The sequence below is a fragment of the Amborella trichopoda genome, chromosome 9 (genome assembly GCF_054954075.1).
Source record: "Amborella trichopoda isolate Santa Cruz 75 chromosome 9, AtrichopodaSantaCruz75HAP2 v2.0, whole genome shotgun sequence".
NCBI lineage: Eukaryota > Viridiplantae > Streptophyta > Magnoliopsida > Amborellales > Amborellaceae > Amborella > Amborella trichopoda.
The window spans coordinates 6,947,017-6,971,211 of record NC_142344.1 but is presented as its reverse complement, the minus strand read 5'-3'; the positions used below and the strand labels follow the sequence as shown (position 1 = coordinate 6,971,211).

Sequence of the window (24,195 nt, the reverse complement as noted above, 5' to 3'; positions counted from 1 at the left end):
TCACTCAAATTGTCATAAAATAGAGATACGGTTCAACCGGTGATCCACATTAAAATAAATCTATAAAAATAGAGATACGGGTCAGACCCACTTTAAAATAAATCCATAAAAATAGAGATACGGGTTAACGGGGGACCCATTTTAAAATAAGTCCATACTAAAGAGAGAGTAACCCATTTTTATGGAGAGAGAAAAAGAGCGCGAGAGAAGAAACGGGCGTGATTTATTGGAGGAGAGAGAGAGCACATATCAGAGGGAGAGAGGGTTTCTTGGAGGAGAGATAGAGTACGCAGATCAGGAGGACTAAAATCCACCTCCAAAACATTGTTATCTCCATTACCCATTCTCCATTACCAGTACCCCATGACCTTATTTTTTCTCTCTTGAATAAATGCTTGAAAACACCCCAACCGAAGGGTTTATTGGAGGAGAGAGAGAGCACGCAGATTAGAGGGAGAGAGGGCTTCTTGGAGAGGAGAAAGAGAGCACGCACCGTTAAAAGAGGGAGAGAGAGGTTCTTGAAGAAAGATTTTGTTTTTCAGAGGATTAGGGTAGGAATATCCTAGAGAGAGAGTCTAAAGGCGAGCAAGAGGCAACGCGGTCATCCCGAAAACAGGGTCTGCTCTTTGTCGTGCCCAGGCCTCTAGGTCAGCACCCAAGGCTCTCATCTTGGCCGTTAATTTGCAGGTTTGATATTTTTCAATTATTATTTTTATTTAATTTTAGATGTATGTTTGCCTATGTTTTAAAGTAATCTATGTAGCATCATTTGTGAATTTTATAGCTTTTTGTTCTCTCTCTTTAGCATTATTTGTAAAATTTGAAGCTATTTATTATCACTCTCTATATCTTTGTTTCTTGAATGATACTAATTTTGTGAAATGGGGTTTGAATTCTAAGGTCTTTGTTGGAACTGCACTGATCGATTTGTACTGAAATTGTAGCGAGATTGGAAATGCTCGTAAGGTGTTTGATGAAATGGAGGGGGAACTTTCCCTTCCTAAGGGGGAAGCTTTTTATGTTCCCCCTACATAATAGAAGTTCTATGTTCCCCCACTTTATTATCACTCTCTATCTTTGTTTCTTGAATGATACTAATTTTGTGAAATTTAGAGCTATGAAGGTTTCATAGCTGTTTTTTTATGTGAAATTTGAGAAAGGTGGTGTCTTTTTTATTTTTAAGATGTCTTGGAGCTTAGTAGTTCATGCCATTTTCTGGAAATTTGGAGTTGAGTATTGTTTTCTATGTTAATTTTTTTAATCCATTTTGGTAGGGCTTATTGCTTTTTTGTGAAATTTTTGGATTGCCGTTTTTTTGTGAAATTTGGAGATTAGTAGTGTTTCTATACAATTTTTAGAATCCATTAGGCATAGGATTGCTTCCATTTTTTCTTGAATCTGAAAGTTGAGGTAATGGTTTCATGTTTATTTTTTGGAACCATTGAGGGGAAAATTCCTTTTATGAATTTTGAACTGATTATCCTTGCCATTTTTTATGAATATCAGGGCCAAGCAATATCTACGGTGCAAAAGAGGAGCATAATCCATCTCTCTTGACCTATGGGGTGAGGTTTGCATAAGGTTGCCACCTTATACTATAGAAGTAAGTTGCACCTCTAAAATTTGCTTCGAGATATTGTTGGAAAGCTTATGATGGCTTGAAAATCTATTTTCATCCATGATTATAAAATTCAGAATTTTAAAAATGGTACAGATTAAGTAGATCAATAAACACTTGAAAATATTGAAAATAGACTGTCCATATAACTTTTTATTAGATGTACTATTTTTTGGAATTGAAATATTTTTTTGTCTTTATTTCCATATATCTCGAATTCGAGATGACCAATTGTAGGGTCTCCAACGTTGGAAAACTATCTTGTGCAGGATTTTTAAGGTGCACCTTACTGCAATAGTATAAGGTTGCAACCTTATATAAATTTTTTCCTTACCTATTTTCAGGTCTAGCTATTCTGTATTCTATATTGCGCCATACTTGAGAGTTCAGTATGCTATACAATCTGGGAGATTATATAGAAAAAGGGGGGTTTAGGGTAGTTTAGCTCAATCCAATTCAATGCCTTCTTCCTATTAAAATATAATTAGAGGAAAAATAAAATAAAATATTGACCAGAACTATGTTTTATGATTTATCTAAAGGTTAATTGTGTCATGCAGGCATACCTCCTAATCTAAAAAGTAGAAAAAACAAAATTATTTCTAAACCATTTACTAATTGCACAAAAAACCAACCCAGACTATCTTCAAGTTCTCTGTATGTAGATATTGAAATAAAATCTAACGTGAGAGGTATAAGGATTGAAGTTCCATTGCTCTAATCAGGGTTTAAAAAATAAAGATTCAGATCGGAACCAGTCAATCTGAATTGAGTATCAATGGGCAAGATCGGGAACTGAAGGGTTGGCTTGGTTCCCCCAAAATAGAGAACCAGCCCAGTTTTGTCAAATAAAATTGGGCGAGCTCGTTCCCATGATATTTCTTATTTATTATAATTTTAACTTATTTTATTTTCCATCTTTTTTATTTTATTTACCCATTTTGCTTGGGCCCCACTGCCACATACACTAGAGAGCCTTGAGCATGTCACGTTTTTAAAGGCATAACATATTTTTAAAGTCCTTTGCCTTCCCTTTAGGACTAAATGATCAACCACTTATCCTGTTATCCAACGCTCTTCTCTTTTTCTCTCCGATTCCTTCGTGAGCTCATATTTCAAAAGGGATTAGCGATAAAGAGACCATTTATCTTTTCTATGTGGGTCACAATCACTATTGTCTTTTAAATTTTAAAGCGGATGGTCCTAAAAGAGTTATTGAATAGATACAAACTTTTAGAAAAAAAAAAAAATTTCTTGAATTTGGTGATTCACATTAAGCTATGTAATCTTCCATCTAATGACTGATAATGATTGTGATTTTCATGTACAAAAGATAAATAGCCTAGACAATCCTTTTTAGCATGAACTTTGTATTATGGGTGCGGTTTGTATAGAGCCGACGTTCTAAACAATCAAAATAAAACTCACCTTCAAGTAGTGTCGAGAAGTGTGGTTTCAATACTGGAAATCTTTGTGATCTTTAATTATAAAATTTCAAGCTTAAACAATAGTGTAGATGAAAACTTGAAAATCTTGAAAACTTACAGTAAAAAAATGCATTACAAGATACATTTTTTCGAAAACTTGAAATCCAAATTTTTCTTATGTACATGCGTCTTGATGTCGAGATGATCAATTTGAGGATATTTGGGCTTCAAAACAACCTCTTATAGTGAGAATTTGAAGTGCGCTTTAATTTAATTGTCGAGAACCTCGCACTTATATAAACTTTTTTCAAAGATAAATGATTTCTTTATAGACAATTCCTTTTAGCAAGAACTTTGTATTATATATAATGTTATTTAAATTGTAGGAATGTAGGAAACCTATGCTAAATTTCTCAATTATTGAAATTAAAAATTGTCCCTAATATATTGTAATCTATGCCCATTTCGTAGTCTTTTGATTTTTTATTTTTTCAAAATGCCATTGTTTTAGACTTCAAAATCGAAAACAAAATTACTAACAAATCGGAAAAAAAAAGTGACTCCAAACCAATTTTTTGTCGACACTCCGGTTCAAAATTTGAACCAAAATGTGGATAAAAAATTGGTTTGGAATTTAAATTTTCAAATCAATTTATTAATACTTTGGTTCGAATTTTGAAAGTCCGGCACACTCTAGGAAAAATAAATTTTAAAATTTGAAAACCAAGGACATGAAAATAATTTTTTTGTCGACGCTCCCAAAATAATACTATGTGGATTATATTAATTTTAAATAAGATAATTTATTATCTAAAATCAATTTTCATCCAAACATGACCTAAGTATATTTCCATAATTTTTTTTACAAAATATAGAAAGAGACGATTTATTTTGAGTTCAAAGAAGTCGTAATTCTGTTCATCGTAAGTCAAATTGGATGATTGTTACTTGCCCAAAAAAAAATCGGATGATTGTTAGTATGTGCACACAATTATTTCAAAAGATCTCCAAATTTGTTACTTAACTCAAGCCATCCAATTTAAATCCAATGGCCAGAGATAGCTGTGACGTCATGGGTAAATGTTTTCCAACCCCATTTTTCTTTTCGGCGAATATACGACTCCCCTCCAATCCCTCTCCCTTACTCATCTCTCTTTCTCTCTCTAATTTCTCTCTCTTCTCTCTCTCTATTGCGCCCTTCTGTCTCACTGGGTTTATTCCTGAATTTGCGATCTAAGCTTGGTGACAGGGGTGCCTCTTTCTCTTGGTTTATCACCATGCTTAATCCTTGCTAAGTGCTTCATTTGATTGGCTTTCTGTGTGAATGCTGATTTTTTCCTTCTTTTTGGTAAGAAATCACATACTGTTAAATTTTAATTACTGTTATCTGGGTACTACTGATGGTGCCACGCTCGTCGATCTTCATCTCTCCATCACACTTTATGAAGCTCACATTTCCCTTCTGTCCCTTCTGTTGAAGTTATTTTCTGCAGTGTCTCTGCCTCTGCAACTTCTGAATATGCTTATCAATTGGGTTTTTTTTCTCAAATTTTTTTTTTATTATTTTTTATTTTCTATGAGGATTATCATTCATTTGGTCCTAAATTGATTATTTTTATTATTGGTCATTTAATTTTCATTCATTCAGTCCTTTGTTCCTGCTGGTTTTTGGTTCCTAATTTGTGTCTTTATGTGTTTGTAGAAATGGTTTGGTTGGGTATTTGCATGCTCATAATTTTATGGGTGGTCTCATTTTTTGTGGTTCTTTATGGATTGAGTGGACGAAATGGAACCCTGTTTTTATCAAGTGGTGAGTGGAAAATATGAGCAATACATGTTTAAGCAAACTCTAAATTGTAGCTTTTGTTGATTATGGTATCATTTGTTTTACTCTGTAGGGGCTGGTGATATTACAAAAAAAATGAACATTTTGCTGGTTATTGCTCACCCTGATGATGAATCTATGTAAGAATCTGTCAAACTTATATTTGCTTTTATCTAACTTTTCAAAAGTTTAACTTATATACTGTGTACGAGTTGTTCTCAAACAAGCTTATGATGGAGAATTCCAAATCAATAACTCATTATCGCGATTGATCCTTTTGAAAAGAAAACTGAATTATCAGTGACAATGAGTACATTCAAAGTTCCAAACATGCTCATGTTTGTGGCTATAAACTTTTATAGCAGTGGGCCAACACATATGCAATCTCACTATGTATTTGCATGCTTCTGGTTCAAAAAAATGTGTAAAGGTTTGTGAGGAATTTTATGTCCCATAGATTTATTACATATAATTTAGAAGCAACAAATTAGTATTTGTAACAGTTTGTACTTTGTGTTTTGAGCAACAGTTAATTTCAGTAGAATATAGGAAGTTTTTAGAGGAGTTAAAGACATGAAATTTACATACCTCAGTTACCTTCATCATTTTAATCTTTTGGTTCGCAAATGTGGGTTTTTAACATGCATCCTGGGGTAACTTTATATATATATAGCATGCATACTTAAGTCTGAGAGATGAGGACCTCCATGCTACTAGGCTACTTTGTACGGCTCAAAATGGCTTTGGTTCTTACGTCCCCTTTTGGTTTTCAGACTCATTCTTAGAGAAGCATAACTTCTGCTTTTTCTCTCCTTGCAACCTACCATTCCCTTTATGTAGATGTATCTGACCCTTATGCCAAGGTGCTCTGCTCAACCACTGCAACAAAGAGGAAAACTAGTAAAGCGTAAGCACACCTACATCAAAGAACTCAAACACAGCTAACCCCATTGAATTGTTCTACCCATAATGAATCAAGTGATCGATTGTTTCATCCTTGAGCACTAGTTAAATTTGTTTACTAAAGCTGGCCAATTGTTGGAATTTTATTCTTATCCATTAGAAATCAGAGAACTTTGTACCAGATCCATTCCTCCAAAGCCATTTAGTTGCGAATGTCGTAAACCTTCTAAGTAATCCCAGCCGCCTTTAGTTCCTCTACTTCATGTGTATTCCTCGTGAGGACTGGCATCCAAGTTCTTCCATGATCATCCTTATGATAACTTTCATCCATTTCAGTCCAATTTTTTTGCTCCAATTCTGATTCTAGGATTCGAGTCTTCGGGATGTCTTAGCACCAGTTGTCCAACTAGAATTGATACCGTGGTCCATCTCCTATAACCACTCCTGGTGTCTTTCCTTGATTTGATATGCCCTATATCAAACTCCAAATCCTTGCTCATTTTTTTTTTTCTATTTGCCATCTCAAACGTCACTCCCTTCTTTATAAACAAACATCCTCCACCGCATACCTCTACCCGCATATCCATTTTGGTAATTAAAAAAAAAATGCTGATTAAATCTCATCTATGATACCAGGTTTTTCTTGGTCCTTCGGCCCACAAACGTCCTTCCACTGGTCAAGCCAAAACTTATTTTCCCTGTAACCTATTTGCTCTGTTCCCTCCTTTCCAAAGAAAATTCATATGGAGTTTACAATCCTTACAGAATACAGACATAATGAGCATGAGGATTTGATTGGGTTGTTTTAACTAGGGTGATACACCCCGTAGAGGATAGGATATTGCTTTTCCACAATGGCCATCTAACATCGACTGCCTTAGCTGCCTTTTGGAGTTCCAATTGCAAAGGCAAGGCCGAAGTAACAGTTTCGAAGGTCCTTAAAAATGATAGTTTACTATCTTGAAAAAAAGATTTCCCACTGCATAATCCCTCTAATTGGGAGAGACAACAAATCGGTGTAAATATCAATTAATTGCTTTGGAGGACTGCAAGTTGCAATCATCTTTTTGATAGTCTCATCAGCAAACATGGGTGAGAATATCTTGATAGTGCTTTCACCCGTATTTGTGGATTTGACTACCAAAATGATGGGTGTGACATGCTCTCCCCTATTGTAGATAAAGTTATAAACCTTTTAAGCCAAAAATTCATAAAATCTCCCACCCTTAATACAATTTTTATATATTCTTTTGGCATTCATAAATGCACTTCTTCAATAATCTTTCTATTGAACCTTAAATTATTGACATGGTTAGAGCACTCACAGCCCAAATAGGATCATCTTTCTGTACACAGTACACAATCAATATTACTTGTTGCTTTTGAGTACTTCAATTTAATCTATTTTTTCGCCAAGTTGTTTGCACTCAAGCTATTCTGTTTTTGCAGGTTCTTCATCCCAACCATTATAAAACTGACTTCGGCTGGTCATAACCTTCACATTTTATGCATTTCAACTGGTAATGTTTCTGTTAAAGAGAAGGTTATGTTAACGCATTGCTATATTTGTTAATAATTCATTGGATAAATTTGAGTTTGACTGAATCAAGGTTATTGTTGTTGGCCCGCAAAAATTCACTGCCTGGAGCCCTTGACACTTCTGTATCCTACATCTCACACATAATTATGAAACCAAAATGTGCCCCAACCACCACTATGATATGAGAATCGTGTAAGCTTTCCATTGCTTAAAAAATAAAGTCAATTGGAGTTGTTCATGAAAAGTTACAACTGTTTTGCAGGAGAGCAAATTGGGTTGGCTGGACATAGTTGTTTATTTGAGAATGAAGTTCACAACTGTTTAATCCCTTGCCTAAGTTCAAGTCTTATATTTCTACCTTAACACTCGGTTTTTTCCCGCTGTATCAGATTTATGAGGTTAAATCCTTGGCTTGAGGCTAATTATAATTTTGGGCTTGACACTTTGAACTTGTGTTGCCAAGCTCAGGGCAAGCCTTGGCAGGCTGTGTTTTTAAGTCTTTAGCTGAGCTAGATTGAAATAATTTGATGGATAGTTTGAGCTATGTTTGTAAATACAGCTGGTGCTCACCCTTTCGTGTCAGGTTCATTGAATTTAGTGTGCATTGACGCATTTTTACGGGCTTGAAGCCTTGTATTTCCAAAGTTCCAAATCCTTTGATCAAGTCGGTGAGTTGCTTGTTTGCAGGCAACCCTTCTCTGTCAAGGAAGATCATTTGCTTTCATACTTGTTCCATAAGGTTCAAAATCCTTAGATGTAGGTCTCAGACTGCTTGTCAAGGTTTGATATAGACTTGGTTGTGTGCACTCATCCGCCATGGACCTTGACTGTGTGCATTCATGCTTGTTCCCTCAGTTAGATAACAAGGTGTAACCCAAGGCCCAAGGCGGTCTAGGTATCCAATGACCCAATCTCTCAAAAAAGAACAACCTGGCCTTTCTAGGCAAAATGATGGTGTGCATGGCATCTCAAGAGGGGCACCTATGGTAATCCGTCCTCCACCATAAATACCACCTTTTAGATTATCCCTGGTTACCACCTAACACTTTTTATAACTCTTGCTCAGGCATTTGGAGGTTGATTCTACACTGCATCACCACTTCAAGTTCAATCATTGCTTTTCACATGAGGAAGGGCAACCAAGTCAAGTTCTGGTCTGACCTTTGGATTGGCCATTCCCCTTGGAGAGATTGCTTCCCCAATCTCTACCGACTGGCCAGAAACGCCGAAGTTACAGTCGAAGACTCTTTCCATATGGTGGGCTCTTCTTGCCTCTGGAATCCAGACTTTAGGGGAACCCTCCTTGACGATGAGGTCCAAGCTTTCATCCAGAAATCCTTAATTCCACTTACTTCTCCACTCATGGGGAGGATCAAGTCATATGGTCCCTCATGGCAGATGGATCCTTCACGGTTTCTGCTTCTACCATCATCTCCTCTCCCTTCAAACCCCCACTTCACCCCTCCACTTTGTCGGTAAAGCTTGGAACTCCATTATCCCTACCAAACTACAACTCTTCACTTGGATAGCCCTTTCCGGGAGGGTGCTGACTGTCGACCAATTACAAAGGAGGGTCTTATTATCGCAAACCATTGTGTAATGTGTTTAGCAGATGAGGAGGCAAATTCTCATCTCTTCATTCACTGCAGCGTTTCGACCTCCTTGTGGAAGGACCTAGTGCAACTCTTCCAGTGGTCCTGGATCACCCCCAGGTCCATGCCGCACCAGCTCCTATACACACAATTCCTCCCCTGGGCCAAATCTGGTATCTTACTTTGAAGGCTTATATGGCTGCCACCCTATGGGCCATTTGGATTGAGCGCAACAATCACATCTTCAGAGGCCGCTCCTCCCCCATGCATGCCTCAGGGACAACCTCAAGTCCATGGTCATTTTTTGGTTGCAGAGTCATCGCACCTTCAGGCATCTCTCAGCCTCGGACTTCTAGCTTAACTAGCGATCCCTCCTATCACTGAGGTCAAATGCTATTCCTTGCCCATCTCATTGGTGACCCCTAGAAGTCGGAGACACCAAATTCAACTTCGACGGTTGCTCCCTTGGCAACGCGGGATCGGACAGCATTGGAGGCATCTTCAGGAACCATCTAGGCCTTTCTCTCCTATCCTTGCCAAATCAGTTGGCTGCACTTATTGCACCTTGGTGGAAGCTCTCGCCCTGTTGGAGGGTCTCAGGCTTTTCAATCCCCTTTGGAGTATAAATTTAGTCGTGGAAGGAGACTCCTCCAATAGCGTCATCCTTTGGGCCTCAGGTGCAGCCAACCGCCCTTGGAGTCATGTGTTTCATGAGATCTTTGACCTTTGCAGGCACATTCCCGTTTCATGGATTCATAGCTGGATGGAGGCAAACCACACAGCAGACGCCGTCGCTAGAGGAGCAACCATGACAGCAGATTAAAGACCCTGGCGCTGTGTCTCTTTGGTCTTTGGGGTTTTTTGGGCTTTTCCTGTTCTCTATGTTTGTGTTGCATTTTTTGACTCCTACCACCTTCTCGGTGGTTTTTGTATAGGGCCCTCGGCTTGTGGGTGGCCTATTTGTTGATAATCTGTACATCGTCTCTTATTCAATACAGCAGTTACTTTGGCGTTCTTTCTGAGGATTTCACCTTCTTTCTTAGGCTTCGGTCTTATTTTTGAGGTTTTGACCTTCATCTTACAGGGTTCACTTGTGATTTGGGCTTAACACTTGCCCCCATCTCTTGTTTACCTATTGCCACCTATTTCACAGGGCGCGCTTTCAATGTATCCTCGAATGTAGAACAAGGGTTTCTTTAATAGGCATTGTAACTAATTGGCGCATCCTAGCAATAGGTTGGAAATAGTTAACACACAATAATAATATTATCTTTTCTTTTGATATGGTTACCCCACTTTTTTTCTTTTCTATTTTCTCTGCCTAGCAGAGGGGTGAATCCCATCTGGACCCTGTCAAAAATCAGGTCAAGCGTTTGTTACATTCAGGGATTGTTCAACCTGCGTTTGTGCCCCATAATCTCTTGACACTCAAATATCCCTTGACTCTGTTATATCCTTGGCATATATCGGCAATGATGTCATTCAATTCACCTACTCTGTTTATGTAGTTCCTTGATCAAAGTAATAAAAAACTTTCTTCCATGATATTATGGATTTTCCATTAGGGGCATATATTGGCATTTCTTACTCCTATTCTGTTTCTAGGCTTCATTTTTCCCTGATAAATTTCATAAAAAAATATTCCATTATATAATTACTTTTCCCTTTGTTCTGCAGTCTGCACACCTAGATGCCCTTCATATTTGCTTTGTATTTTTGTAGGCGATGCTGACGGCAAAGGATCTGTCCGGAGCGAAGAGTTATATTGTGCATGCACTGTTCTGAAAGTAACTTCCAATTACTCTTACTCGAGTATTATTAGAGCAGTTTATATTAGGGTTATATTAGGATACTCATATGAGTATTTTCTTAATATACGCAACAATTTTTTTACACTCATTGCCCCTTATTTGTAATACAAATTTTTTGAGGGCATTTTTCATCATTAGGAGAAGGATAAATATTTCTATAAGAAACTAGTGACAATTTACTAGTGGTTAAGAAGCAATTATTATTCCATGTGGGTGGTGTCATACCTCAAATGGATGATGTCATCCTCCATTATAATTAATAAATACTTATCTTTCTATCAAGAATTTCTATTTTACCCCTGATTAATTACCTAAAATACCTCTAGACAAAAAAATTACTACATTGTAGGATAAAGGTATCAAGTGCCAAAAAATGCCGAGTACCTTAAAGAAATACTCATATGTATGAGTACCCTAACATAATCCTTTATTTTAATGACGCATCCACAAAGAGTAATTAGAATATTATATTATTGCCTCAGGTACCTATCCAAAATGTCAAAATCATAAACCATGCTTCTTTACAGGTGAGGCCATGTCCTACAAGCTGTAAAAGTTAAATGATTGCTTTTTTAGCTTGGCTTCATAAGTCACATGGGTTGTGGTATTTGTAGCTAATTGTTCTCGTAAATGTTGATTTAGCACATAATGGTCTTGAATAGGATGGATTCAACAGAACTTGGAGGCATACTTTACTTGCAACAATTATAGGAGAAGAAGCCAAATCTTGGGATGTCGATGTGGTGAGTTTTCATTAAACCACAAGGGACATACTTTCCATTGGCTGGATAATGACATCGGTATCTTCTAATCTATCACTTCTTGTGGAACTCATTTCAGCGAAATAAATCTATCATGTATGTTGTATTTTCACATGTTCTTTCTCTTTACCATCAGTTGATTACATTTGATAACTATGGAGTGTCTGGTCACCCAAACCATTGTGCTGTTCATCGTGGAATACGGTCGGTATATCTTATTCTGTTTTCATTGATTATCTGAGCTGTCCATTGATTAAATATGAATATATGGTTCCCTTTGGTTATGTGAGCATGTGCTCTGATATTGTGGGTATGGTAATCATTTATTTATTAAAAAAAAGTTTTCTTCAAAAAAAGGGTCTTACATCTCTAAAGAGAAACTAGAGGACGTTCTTAAAGAAAGATTTTGCTCTTTGAATATCAAAATTTTATTTCTTTCTTAATTTCTTATTGGGTATTATACATTGATGAAAGAATTTTATAGTTAATTAGTAAAAATGTAGTTGCTCACTCTGTCCTTTTTTACTGGGATATTCTCCATTGTAATGTCTAAATTCCTTTATATGACAATGTATCCCTTATGCAAACATAACAATGAGAAAATTTTTGGATTGGGTGCAATGGGAAAATGCAGCTCATTTGAGTAGAGATTGGTAAACCATGGATAGGCTGGAATGCAAGGTTCAAAAAACCATGAATAAGGGCAAGGAACACAAGGTTCAAAAAATTGTTTCTCATGCTTAATTCCATTACTCTTCAGTGGATATTTGTCAGAAAATATGAATTAATCAAGTCCTTTCAAGTAGCACACAAATATGTTTGTTTCACTTGAAAATTGCCAATTATAAAAAGCATATGAATTTGGCACAATTCCATAAGATAAGCATCTATGCTCATCGATCTAACTGTTTTTGACAGCTTGCTTTTGAGGGACAGTATGTGGGCAAACACCCTGGCTTGGGAACTTGTATGTTTCTTTTTTCTTTTGAACTCTCAACAGTTTGGTGCTTATGTCATGTCCACTCCCATTGATTATGGGGGTACATGCATGAGAAAGCAAGTGCTAGTTTATTCTTTATACATTAAATGTGGGTTTGAGGGTTGGTCGTGTGTCAGATTTCAAACCACTACTGTTTGAATTTGTTTATTTTCAGGAACACCCTTATTTAAAATTACTTATATAACTAATATCCCTTTTTATTTTCAAACCACTCAAAAGCTATCGTGTTTTTGCGTTTACCATCATCTTAAAAATAGAAAAGCTTGTCTAATTTAAACTAAAATATTTGCATTTGTATAATAATTTCAAAATAAAAAATTAAAATTTAGGTATTAATGTTATTGCATTTCAATAGTCTTAGTTAGATAATGGCAATATTTCTGCATAGCCATGGCCTCATGTATTGGAGTGCGGCTGTGGCTGAAGCCTCCCTAAATGACTGCGTGTTAGGAATCCGGGTAATGCATTTCGAAACAGATGGTGCATGGCACCGTGGCTGTACTTCCAGGAGTGTGGCCACAGCCGCGCCCTAGCACACCTTTTAAATAACGATGTTACCTTATTCCTTAAATGTCTAAAAACATTATAACCTCTCTCTCTCTCTCTCCCCCATTCCTGTGCATCATACTGGCTATTTGCTTATGTTGTAGACTTAATTATGGGCCTGATGGGCTTCCTTGGATGTGAATGCCGTGGTGAATGCGAGCGTTGTTTCTCATCAGTATTTTGGGGGAGAGAGAGAGAGTAGGTTTTGCTCATCCACTCCAACTGGGGGGTTTACAACGTCTTGGTATTTGACGGATTCATATGATTGAATGTTGCAGGTTAGTACAAACATTGTGCGGAAATATTGTGGCCCAGTAGACATCTGGTGTTCAATGTTGCATTCTCTCCTTCACCAGAAAGGGCAGGTGCATTGCTTTGTGAATGCGCATCCTACTGTCTCCTTCAATGCAATGGCTCAGCATAAAAGCCAATGGGTGTGGTATGTAGTCTTGAAACTCAGTTTAAAACATTACTTTTCCCTCAAAAAAAGAAAAAGAAAAAAAGTAAACCTGCATCTAACTTACTTGGAATTATTTTACCAACCGGTTTCAGTTTTTTGTTATGCAGGTTTAGAAAGCTGTTTGTGCTGTTGTCGAGTTATAGTTACGTGAATTCCCTGAGGGAACTCCGAAGAACTCCTTGAAGAAGCTAAACCGTCTAAGGAGGAATATTGAAGAAGATTTCCTCTCTTGCCTTTTTCCTTTACTTCATGGTTTTCTTTTGAGGTTGGAAATTGGGGTTTGATTCCCTAATTCATAGTTCAAGCAAATCTTATGATGTATAACATTAGAATTGAGGAAATATGTATAATACGACTATTTATTTTTTGTATCAGAAAATCACAATTGCTATTGACTATTAGATGTAAAATTGGATGACTGTTGGTGTGTAGTCGACTGAGCACAAATTCCAAAACAGAATTTCACCCTATGACACAACTTAAGCAGTCGGAGTTTACATGAAAAATGTAAAATTGGATGACTGGGCGTATTAGTCGCCAAACACTATAATTTCGTATCTCTGGGTGCTCAAGGAAGATGATTCATGCGTTTTACAGTTCATACAGGAATATCAAAAGCAAAAAGGTATCCCATCATAATATTATTCTCAGAAGATTTGAAAATCCTCATATGCCTCGATATAACGCACAAAGGAGCAAAGCCAAATCCATCAAAAGCATTTCTTGTGGACAATTGTTGGCCCAGTCTCATCATATTCGGCCTTTGTGATATGCTGATTTTGAGGGAAAACCACTTTGGCCAGTATGGCTCCTCCCATCCATGCTGAATTCTTTATCAAATTTTCAGGCATGTACTCAGGAGCCTGAAATGAAAACGTAAATTCGTAGCAGCTGTTGCAAATCTCGTTCTTGAAATCTTTTAAGGTAAGGCTAAATGGGAATGATGGGGAAAAAAGAAAAGGATTACCTTCACAAGCGAGGGACGAATGGATGATGAGCACAAAGCTGCTTCCTTCTGAAATCTCTCTTCAAAGCCTAAACAGGGCAGCTCATAGGAATTAGCATCCTTAAATTGACCCAGCTGGGTTTTTTGTGCATCGATTTAAGCGCGGCTACCTGTAACCTCAAAAATTATCTAGGAACTCATGCAACTTGAGAGAGAGAGAGAGAGAGAGAGCTACCTTTTTGTTTCTTCGCCTATAATTATATTCTTTTTAGCTCATTTTACATCAGTTTCCTATAACAAGTGGGCATCAAATCCTGAAATTCCCAAAATGATGCAAATAGTAGCTTATGATCTTATGATAATTGCTGCAAGCTTTCCTATCTGAACTTTGCATGAAGGAGTAAATAAGAGTGCCCGAGGAAAGAACCATCCTGTGGCCAAAGAACATCTCTAGAAGAATTGACCCTCTTATATTAGTTAATTCATCTGTTCGCAGAAAATCTTTTTGGCAGGCAAAATTAACCCCCAGATCAGTGGAAGAATGACTCTGGGCATCAATAGTTCACAACATCTAGAAGGGCATTCTTTGATGGCTAACCCAATTATAATACCCGGAGGAAATGCGTTCAAAGGTTTATAAGACTGACCAATTTAACATCATCATCATTCTCATAACCATGGCTTGCATTGGGTCCCATCCCAATGTTTCAAATCACTCAACACAGATGAAGATAAGAGTACGGTTGACTTCTTAATTTCTGACATAAATTATCTGTTTGAAATTGACCAGAAAATTAACCTTCATAATAATGAGGACTCCATGTACAATGTCCCCAAGTGAAAGTTACTTTAAGCCCTTTTTACATGGTTATAATTTCCCCATTATTTTCTGGAAATTAACATGTCATCCTCATCTTTCATATATATATATATATATATAGGGAAATGATAACACAGGCCCACCAGCCTACAGCTACATATTAGCCCAACGGCTCAGATTGAATCTGAGCCGATCTAATGATCACGATTGCATTTTGTATTCGAATTTTAATTTTTTTTTGTATAAATTTAAATCATTTGAATTTTGGACATGTATTCTATAAAAATAAATGAATCCAATAAAATATATAAATTTTTTTTTTGTGAAAAATAAATTGACCGAAATACCTTCAAAACTTTTTAGGGGTATTTTAATCAATTTATATTTTGCAAATTAATTTTTTAATATTTTTATTAGATGTGCCTCGATGAGAAGACGTGATTTAGATTTGAAGAAAAAAATTTAAATTAAAATATGAAATGAGGTTGTGTTCGTTAGATCAGTCCAGATTGAATCTGAACCATTGGGTTCATATGTAGTTGTAGGATAATATATATATATATATATATTGTTGCTGGAGACTGAAGCAACTTCATAAATCCATGAAAGCCTAGATCCTGGATTCAGCAATTTGTAACAACTTCCAATGTCATTTTTCAGCTAAAGGTGATTATCGGTTTGCAAAAGAAATATCAAAATCAAAATCACGAACTTTTCACAGATTTTCTGGTTGTGTGCATTGGAGACATTTTAGAATATGTGAATCATGAATATGACCATCAAAAGCAAGTAAAAATCCATCCCATATCCATGACACATATAGTACTCAGAGAAGGAGCATACCAGGCATAGTTGCAGTACCACCACAAACCACTGTGTTTTCTAATAGCTGTCTAAGGTTCTCAGATGAGACACTTGAGATACTTCGGACCAGTTGTTCAACAATCCCATATTCGTCCATACCCAATATAGATGGTTGAAACAAGGCTTCACCCACAGTATATCTTTCCCTTCTGATTGTTATGACCTAGAATGAAAGGATTTAAGAGTTCACTAAAAGTCCCACATTTCTAAAAGTCACAGATATTGAAATCACATATCTATAAGAAACGGAAAACACACCACACAAGCATATCTTTATGTGGACAATTATAAATTTCAATCCTACAAATATTAAAGAAATCAGCGAGTTTTTTATTTCTGATAGCTACGGATGAATATGTTACTGTAGCTGTAGGGAGGTGCCCTGTAAATGTAGCACTGAATTTCCATCCTTACAATGCACGAAGTTTTTTTTTTATAATTACAATGCACTACGACATAGTAGCAGATGAGCATGGGATACCCAAAAAAAAAAATGAAACTGAAGCCTTTCAGCCTTGATGCACATAAATAGCGAAATGTCCTTCAATTGCTCCCTTAAAGGGTTTTATTTTGCTCTCATGAAGAAACAAGTAAAAAGGGTAATGACGTTCTTGTATGCTAATCACACTTGTGACAAACCTGTCCGTCTGGAAGAGTGTGACTTTCCACCTGGCTTGTTTTCTGCAGATTTTCATAGACAGATTGATCTTCAGCACAGCATGCATATTGTTCTTTCAATTTCTCAACAATGGAAAGGTCAAGATTGATCTGTGGGTTGGATTGATGAAGTTCCTGAGCAAGCAACTTTGTCAAATCAATACCTCCAATCTCAAATCTTTTTGAGGCAATGTGCTGAACAGCACCTTCACAAACTGGTGCAATATCTGGTGAAGTTACATAAAATTGGATATAGTGAACTATCAGCTCAAATAAAAACATTTTAGAAGGAAAGACTTAAAAACATTTATCAGAAAAAAGAAAAAACGGTAAATTCTATGCTACTAAATATATACAAACAGTAGAAAGCTTTGTCTTTGTGGTCTACAATAATAACAGAAACCAGCGAATGGAATCTAATTTACTTTCACTAGGATACTGCAAAGCACAGAAAATAAATCAGATAAAATAGATAGAGGACCTGAAGAAGGCTTTAAAGAATCGACAAAGGTTATAAATGAACCTACAATGGGCCTCAGGCAACAATAATGACAAACTACACAAGAAAGCAGCCATTTGATTGTTGGCAAGCAGCAAGTGGCTACTAAAACAAGAAAAGGAGGGACCCACAAGCTGCTTTTGCGATCACAAGGAACTACAGCAGCATCACATTTGACTGATTGGCAACAGATCCACCCATAGCACAGTGGCCTCTTACGCCAGAAGGGGACGAACATTTACAATTTTGGGTTTCTTGCTTTGCAAGACTACCAAATGGAAAATGAAAAAAGGATCACAAAAAGGTTGCATAACCCTAGTGTATGCTAACTTACCAATTACACAAATGCACAGATATGAAATATATAATAGCTATAGAAGTCATATTTGATCAACAACAAATAAAGGGACAATAAATATTCAAAGATCTGCAATTAGATGTTCATGTGCACAGAAAGTTCTTATAACACTAAAGCAAACACTGTGAAATTGGTAAATACTCATTCTCAGGTTCATAAACATGATTGAACAAATCCAAGACAATCAAATCATGCATGCCTGTTAATACATTTCAAACAAATCTCTGGTCTCCAATTTGAACTCATATATTCCTTTCTAAAATATTAAAGGAACCAAGCAAACAAAAACCATAAAAGAGAAATTTACTCCATAAAATTGTACCAAACGAAGAATTCTTCATTTAGTTCATATCGAGAAAGTCATTGTGTCAGAAAATGTTATGCTTTGTCAGTTCCACTCTTACCAAAACTGTTCCTGTTTATTGAGATTAGTTTTGCGTTCCACAAAAAGCACATATATCAATGTCATCCAAAATTGTACCTATCTTGCCATGCCCAATGTCAACAGTGCAACCTGAGATGCGTCCAACAGCATAAAGTGATAATACAGCTTGTTCAGATGCATAAAACCCCGAGATATTAAATGTCTCAAACATCAGCTGCACTAGTTGCTCTCTAACAGTCTGGGAATAAGGAAAAACAAAGTAAGAAGGTGAAGATATTTCCAAACCGAAACTAGCTCAAAAACATGCACTCATATAATGGCATAAATACTAGGTTAAGATTCATATGGTAGCAGTAGGAAAAGCAAAGGCTAAAAATAATGTTATCTACCATGATAAAAAGTCATTTTTATAAACTTATTATGACATATAACATTGATAATGACTGCTCTTAAATCATGCCAAAGAGGGAAATTGAATTTATGCATTCCAATAGTGATGACAGACAAATGCCACTGACATTATAAAGGCGAAAATAACACTTCCTTTTACCATGGGCAAAAGAAGCATGTCATGACCTGCCAGATAAGACAGCTTCTTTATCTCCTCATATTGTAGAACCATATTTCAGCTAACTTAAATACCAGTAACAACTTTTACTAAAATTATGATTCACATGCATGTGCAAAACACAGCATTGAATCAACCATATGAAATGACTCAAACAACATGACAGCATCAAAACAAAGAAAGCATACATTTCTAAGCCTCCACTCTCATAATAATTACAAGAAAAAGAGATTAAAATGAGGAAATTACTACACCATCAGCATGACGACTAACTCATTTTCTGTGAAATTATTTTAATTGTAAGCCTCCTTAAACCCCAAGAGGCCACCTAAAACCCTGCCATAGCATTCCTTGTGACCCCCACCAAGCCCAAAAAATCCTCTCAAGATTAAAAAAAAAATCCACTGTAACCTCACCCAAATCCCTAGAAAAACCTCTTAAGCTCCTACAAATTCGCCTAAAGCTTCTCCCAAATACCAAAAACCCCAAAATTTGCTTCTCAAAACTTTGCTTCAAACTCCAATTGATTTTCTACTTAATTTTTTGAAAATCACACTTTTCAAATGGTTCATCTTCATTTCTTAGTAAACAAGCATGAGCGAATCTAGAAAAAGTCCATAGGTGGTTTCTAAACTTATGACCATCATTTTTTAATTATGCTATGTTCAAATAATTGATTATGTTAGATACTTTAGTTTCTAACATATTCAACCTTGTTCTAGTTTCTCAACGTATCCACTCGTGTTCTGTGATGCCAATGCATTGTTTTCTTGGACACAAAAATGTCTTGTTGTGTAACAAAATAACATTGATATTTAATGGAAAAAATTAATGTGGATATATAAAAGTTTTCGTTGTTTTCATTACATTTATAGACAACACGGCATTTGTCCAAAAAGCCACATGACATGGTTTCAACAAATAAATGTTATGTTCGGATATGAATATGCTAAACAAAAAGCTAATTGAAGAAATGGATTAAATGCAAGTGTAACAGACCTTTGGTGTCAAAAGTGGATCCGTAAACAAAATTTGCCCTTCATTTCCAATTTCCCATCCAATACACGTGTACAGAACATGATGCAGCAAGTCTTCCATAGCATCCCAATCTTTGATAAATCCCCTCACAACTGGGTCAACAAATACTTCCTCATACTCTCCATCAGCAGACTGCCCATCTGCAGGTACAGATTTCATTTTGGTAGGAATTATCTGCAAAATTTTGTGATTGAACTTAAAGACTGCACTGCATTCAGGTCAGGAAGTAACTTAAATCCAGCATAGACATATGTAAAAACTGATTGGGAATTCCCAAAAGACAACCTAGCCAAAAAGGAAAGTCACTAGGAAGTAAAATATGTTAATAAATAAATAAATAAATAAAAACCTCCAAATCCATATGATTGTAACCTGCCTAAAGCAAACAAAATCAACTTAGAGAAAATGGAACAGAAAACTGATTAGCACAGAAGAACTCAAAGTGGGGCTCATAAGAAGGCACCCATTGGAGGGTGGGAACATTGTTTAGGAGATATTTCATTTATATTCTATGAGAAATGTACAATAGTAGGTTGGATTGCAATGTTTTGCTAGTGAATGTGGCTCCTCATACTCTTTAAAAAATCGTCTTGACATCTCCAAGAGTTTCTCTTTTCTCGCTTTGTACTCATTTTCTGCTTAATAAAATTTAAAGAAACATTACCTATTGAAGAAAAAAATAAAATTAGAGAAAGAGGTGAGCAAGCAATATCCAACCAACGCTTTGGATAACCAGATATGCAAAAACTGCATGAAGCAGACTGCTTCACGACGCATAACATTTCACCCAATGGAAAAGAAAGTTGATTAGTACAGAAGAATTTAAAACAGGGGCTAGTTTAAAGGCCCTTTCTTTGGCGGTTGGTGGACATCGTTTACGAGATATTTTATTTATCTGCTTTGAGAATATGCAACATGCTTTGTTTGTGACTGTGGCCCTCTGTGGCAGTTGGTGGACATCGTTTATGAGATCTTTAATTTATGTCCTACGAGTAATATGTAATAGTAGGTTTGGGTTGCAATGTATTGGTTGTCAACATGGCTTCTTATACTCTTTAAGATGCTGACTTAACATCTCTATGAGTTCCTTTTTTCTTCACTTTTTTACTTGTTTTCTATTTAATATAGAAATAAAAATTACCTATCGGAAAGAAGGAAAAAAGAGCAAGTGAGAAAGAAAATGTCGAAACAGATTGCTTAAAAGGGCATAACATTCACTCAGATGTTTGTTTAAGGTGATCCAAAGCTCAAATCAAATATCACTTTGAGATCTGACACTTATCTCTATGGATTTTCCCTAATTCGGGCACCTCAAGACCCAAATGATAGTATGAAGGTAGTGATGAATTTAATTAGTTAATTACAAATTTGGTATTTTGTTTAGTAAGTTTTTGTTTTTTTCCTAGTTTGGAGGCAGTTCCCAATTTTGTTATGTTGTACAAGCTTGGTACATTCCATATTTTGTAAAGGGACTAGTTTCCTTATCCATTAAGGATCTAGTTCTTAGGTTCCTTTGTTTGAACTTTAAGGAAGTCTAGAGATTTCTTGTGATCCAAACTAGGCTAGACAGAGGGTCCATGCCTATTCAATTGAATTTGAGAATTTCCAACCTGAGGTGTTGATCATTAAATTAGTCTAGATGCCAAAACATTGGTGCCTGGTAATGCAAAAAGTGTGGACTTTTTATACTAGGGTTTTCTTCTTCCTCCATTCTTTAACTTCTTTATTTCTCTCTCTATCCTGTCACCCTAACAAAACCCTAATTAAACCACACGTCCAGCATCCCAAGAGACCGAGGAAATCCTACCCAATTATCCAACCCATATCATTTCTATCCCAAAACCAACCCTAGGTGTCCTCCTTTCATTCCTGTATTGTGCTGTAATATCCAGAAGCTCAATTAGATCACACGTCCATCATCCCAAGAGACCCCCAGGAAATCCTACCCATATATCCACGCCAAATCATTTCTATCCCTTAGATGCCCTCCTTACAATCTTGTATCGTGATGGACTGTAATATCCAGGAGCTGTAGACTCCGTTAAACCTTTCATTCAAACCCTAAAACTCACCTTAAACCCCCCACAATAGACCCAGCCTACATCTTACCTCCGTAGGCCTCTTATCGTCCACTCCACTCATTGTAAGAGACCCCAATATGTCCAAAACCCTGTCCTAAACTTTGAAGGAAATCTAAACCCTTTAAAACTCCTAAATCTTAACCTAATAAGAACTCCCAAACCTACCCCCAAACCCTTTTTTCTTTCTATGTCCACTCCCATGTCACACTTGGGTGGTGGTCCCACAACACTGCACACTTGTATGATTGTATGGATCCTGGAATAGATTGCAGATAACATTCTATTTCTTTCTATCACTGTACTTGTAACTGTCATTGTATGCACCAATGTGCATCCTATGGGAGGGATTTCTAGTTATGACTCTTGGTTAAGTGAAGCACCTCATAACTGAATTAATTACCAAAAATAAGAGACACATAGAGCAGGTAAATTCCACACACTTCCTGTCTCATGACTAAAATCATTAATCAAATGAAATTCCATAAAACTAGTGTCACAAGGATATTGAAAAACCACTATATTCACATGCAAACTAAACATAAACCCTAGAAAACAACAATATGAGAAATTCAATCCTCAATCAAAATTAAATATCATTAAATCCCAATCAAGGACACTAGTATACAATAATGAACAAGATCGTCCCATGCGGTCACAGAGAGGTACAAAATCGAAACCCCTAGATGACTCGAAATCCAGACAACGTACCAGAGAAGGTTCCTGATCAGGAACCGCAAATCCCGCCTTAAGAAGCTTGGATCCAGCATCCACCACGACAGCCTCCATTTTCACTTAATTCAAGAAAAAACCTAAGAATCCAAAAAAAAACTTAACCCTTAGCACCGGCTTCCTCAATTACCGCCAGAACCTAGCAGCAGAAAATCCTCACTTCTCAATGATCCTAAATCCTAGCTCTACTGTTCTCCATTTACAAGAGCACATTCTAGGTTTGTAACAGAGACAGTACGAGATTAAAAACCCTGAATCCTGGCCCCGGTTTGTCCATTAGAGACAGCATTTCAAACGAAAAATGGCGCGTTTTAGTTTACACTTACAGTGAGCCTCTTCTAACCTTGTTCGCTAAAATGACGAAACTGGGATAGGGATATTTATAGCTACTAAATAGTTTTTCAAGTTCTTTTATTTCGTCCTAAGGGAAAAGTACAAATAGCCCCACTCTTCCTATGCAAGTTAATCCAATCAAACTTTTTTTCTCGTTTGTTATCCAAAATAGAATTTTTTAGCAAATACCTCTCAACTCAAAAACAATATAAAAAAGTCTAAACTACTCACCCTTACTTCTACCCACGGCGCTCTCACCTCTTTCCCACGAAAAGACGGTCCGACGTATTCTTAGGGCAGTCCGACAGTGTAATGTTCGTCCAGTAAATAACAGTGGCAGTCTGGCTCTGATGAATAACGGTCCTGCAATAGGGCCATACGGTCCGACAATGGGCCCATGCGGTTCGACAATAGGCCCATGAAGTCCAGCAATAGATCTAAATTGCAGTTCAACAATGTCAAAGAGCGGTTCGACAACCCATGTAATCCCACGTGAATGTCTTATTAAAATTAAATTTTTATGTATGAAAAAAGGTATTTTCGTCGAAAATGTAATGCTTTTTTTACTTGGGAGGGGATTTGCTAAAAAAGTATATTTTAAAGAAAAAAACGAGAAAAAAAATTTGTTGGAGGTAACTTGCATAGCATGGTATTTACTAGCCTTGCGGGTTGTTTGTAATTTCCCTGATTTTTAAAAGGTCAAAGGGGACTCCTCAAATATATTATAAAAACGTAAAAAAAAAGTAGAGAAATTATCAGAGATATACTTCAATTTTCATCTAATAAGAAATTTTTTTTTTTAATTAATCTCGTCAATACTTTTTTAGCTCTCAATTCTTATTTTTTTTTACTAAAATAGCTTTCCCGTAATCCTAAAATTATGGTGATGTTAAAGGGTATCATTACACTACTATTAAGTAGCTTTATGCTAAACGGCGCCATGCCCACACGGCTCAAATTATGTCCTTCGGTTTACGCTTTGCCCATAATATTAAGCTTTGAGGATTCGGGGCTTGAATTAATATTTTGTTGACTTTGCAAAGACCACTTACCAAGTTCCAAGTCTACTGCTGAACCACCCAAAAGAAAAGAATCAACTGCGCTCTCTCTCTTTCTTACAATACAACAAAGAGAAAACACATCGATGAGGTCTTTATTTACCAGGAAACCAGAAACTTGGAATGCTCGAGTGACTTAGGGACAAGGCCGGTGAAGTGATGAGTTGCTGGGCCTTACAGCTCTACCTGGATCTCCCTTCCAAAGTGCGCATGCTTGAGTACTAAAAACTTTTTATAATAATTGATGGTTTTGTCCTGATGGGTTGTGGTTTTCTGAAAGACATAATATGAGCCAGGTGAGCATCATGCCTTTCAGCATTACAGTATTTAAAGTACTGTAATGACGTTTTTTAGGTACTTAATTATGTTTTTACAT

The 24,195-nt window shown here is 36.5% G+C and overlaps 2 protein-coding genes across 32 annotated transcripts; one reads left to right on the top strand and one right to left on the bottom strand.

Annotated features, from left to right (window-relative positions):
• The first annotated feature begins 214 nt into the window (after nucleotides 1-214).
• Nucleotides 215-13,912, top strand: LOC18424082 (uncharacterized). 28 transcript variants are annotated; one of them, XR_016041187.1, is made up of 13 exons: nucleotides 215-687; nucleotides 1,507-1,603; nucleotides 4,748-4,855; nucleotides 4,944-5,010; nucleotides 7,223-7,293; nucleotides 10,628-10,692; nucleotides 11,199-11,243; nucleotides 11,379-11,459; nucleotides 11,614-11,681; nucleotides 12,112-12,194; nucleotides 12,396-12,444; nucleotides 13,302-13,462; nucleotides 13,591-13,912. XR_016041187.1 is itself a non-coding variant. In XM_006828661.4 (12 exons), exons 3-12 carry the CDS (start codon nucleotides 4,750-4,752, stop codon nucleotides 13,664-13,666), a joined length of 789 nt encoding a protein of 262 aa, XP_006828724.1. In that variant the 5' UTR covers nucleotides 215-687; nucleotides 1,507-1,603; nucleotides 4,748-4,749; the 3' UTR covers nucleotides 13,667-13,912. The 28 variants fall into 28 exon arrangements, 16 of the variants coding, with proteins under 16 accessions (XP_006828724.1, XP_011628868.1, XP_088703666.1 ...); XR_016041191.1 differs by having other exon boundaries at nucleotides 11,359-11,459; XR_016041190.1 differs by lacking the exon at nucleotides 12,112-12,194 and having other exon boundaries at nucleotides 11,359-11,459.
• ARP7 (actin-related protein 7) lies at nucleotides 13,842-22,781 on the bottom strand. 4 transcript variants are annotated; one of them, XM_020661587.2, is made up of 8 exons: nucleotides 22,755-22,781; nucleotides 22,408-22,508; nucleotides 19,580-19,792; nucleotides 18,109-18,250; nucleotides 16,753-16,997; nucleotides 16,093-16,276; nucleotides 14,451-14,518; nucleotides 13,842-14,346 (listed from the first exon to the last, which is right to left on the bottom strand). In XM_020661587.2, the coding sequence occupies exons 2-8, from the start codon at nucleotides 22,483-22,485 to the stop codon at nucleotides 14,194-14,196; spliced, it is 1,083 nt and encodes a 360-aa protein (XP_020517246.1). In that variant the 5' UTR covers nucleotides 22,486-22,508; nucleotides 22,755-22,781; the 3' UTR covers nucleotides 13,842-14,193. The 4 variants fall into 4 exon arrangements, with proteins under 4 accessions (XP_020517246.1, XP_088703662.1, XP_006828723.1 ...); XM_088847536.1 differs by having other exon boundaries at nucleotides 19,580-19,758; XM_006828660.4 differs by having other exon boundaries at nucleotides 22,408-22,781.
• Nucleotides 22,782-24,195: the final 1,414 nt, after the last annotated feature.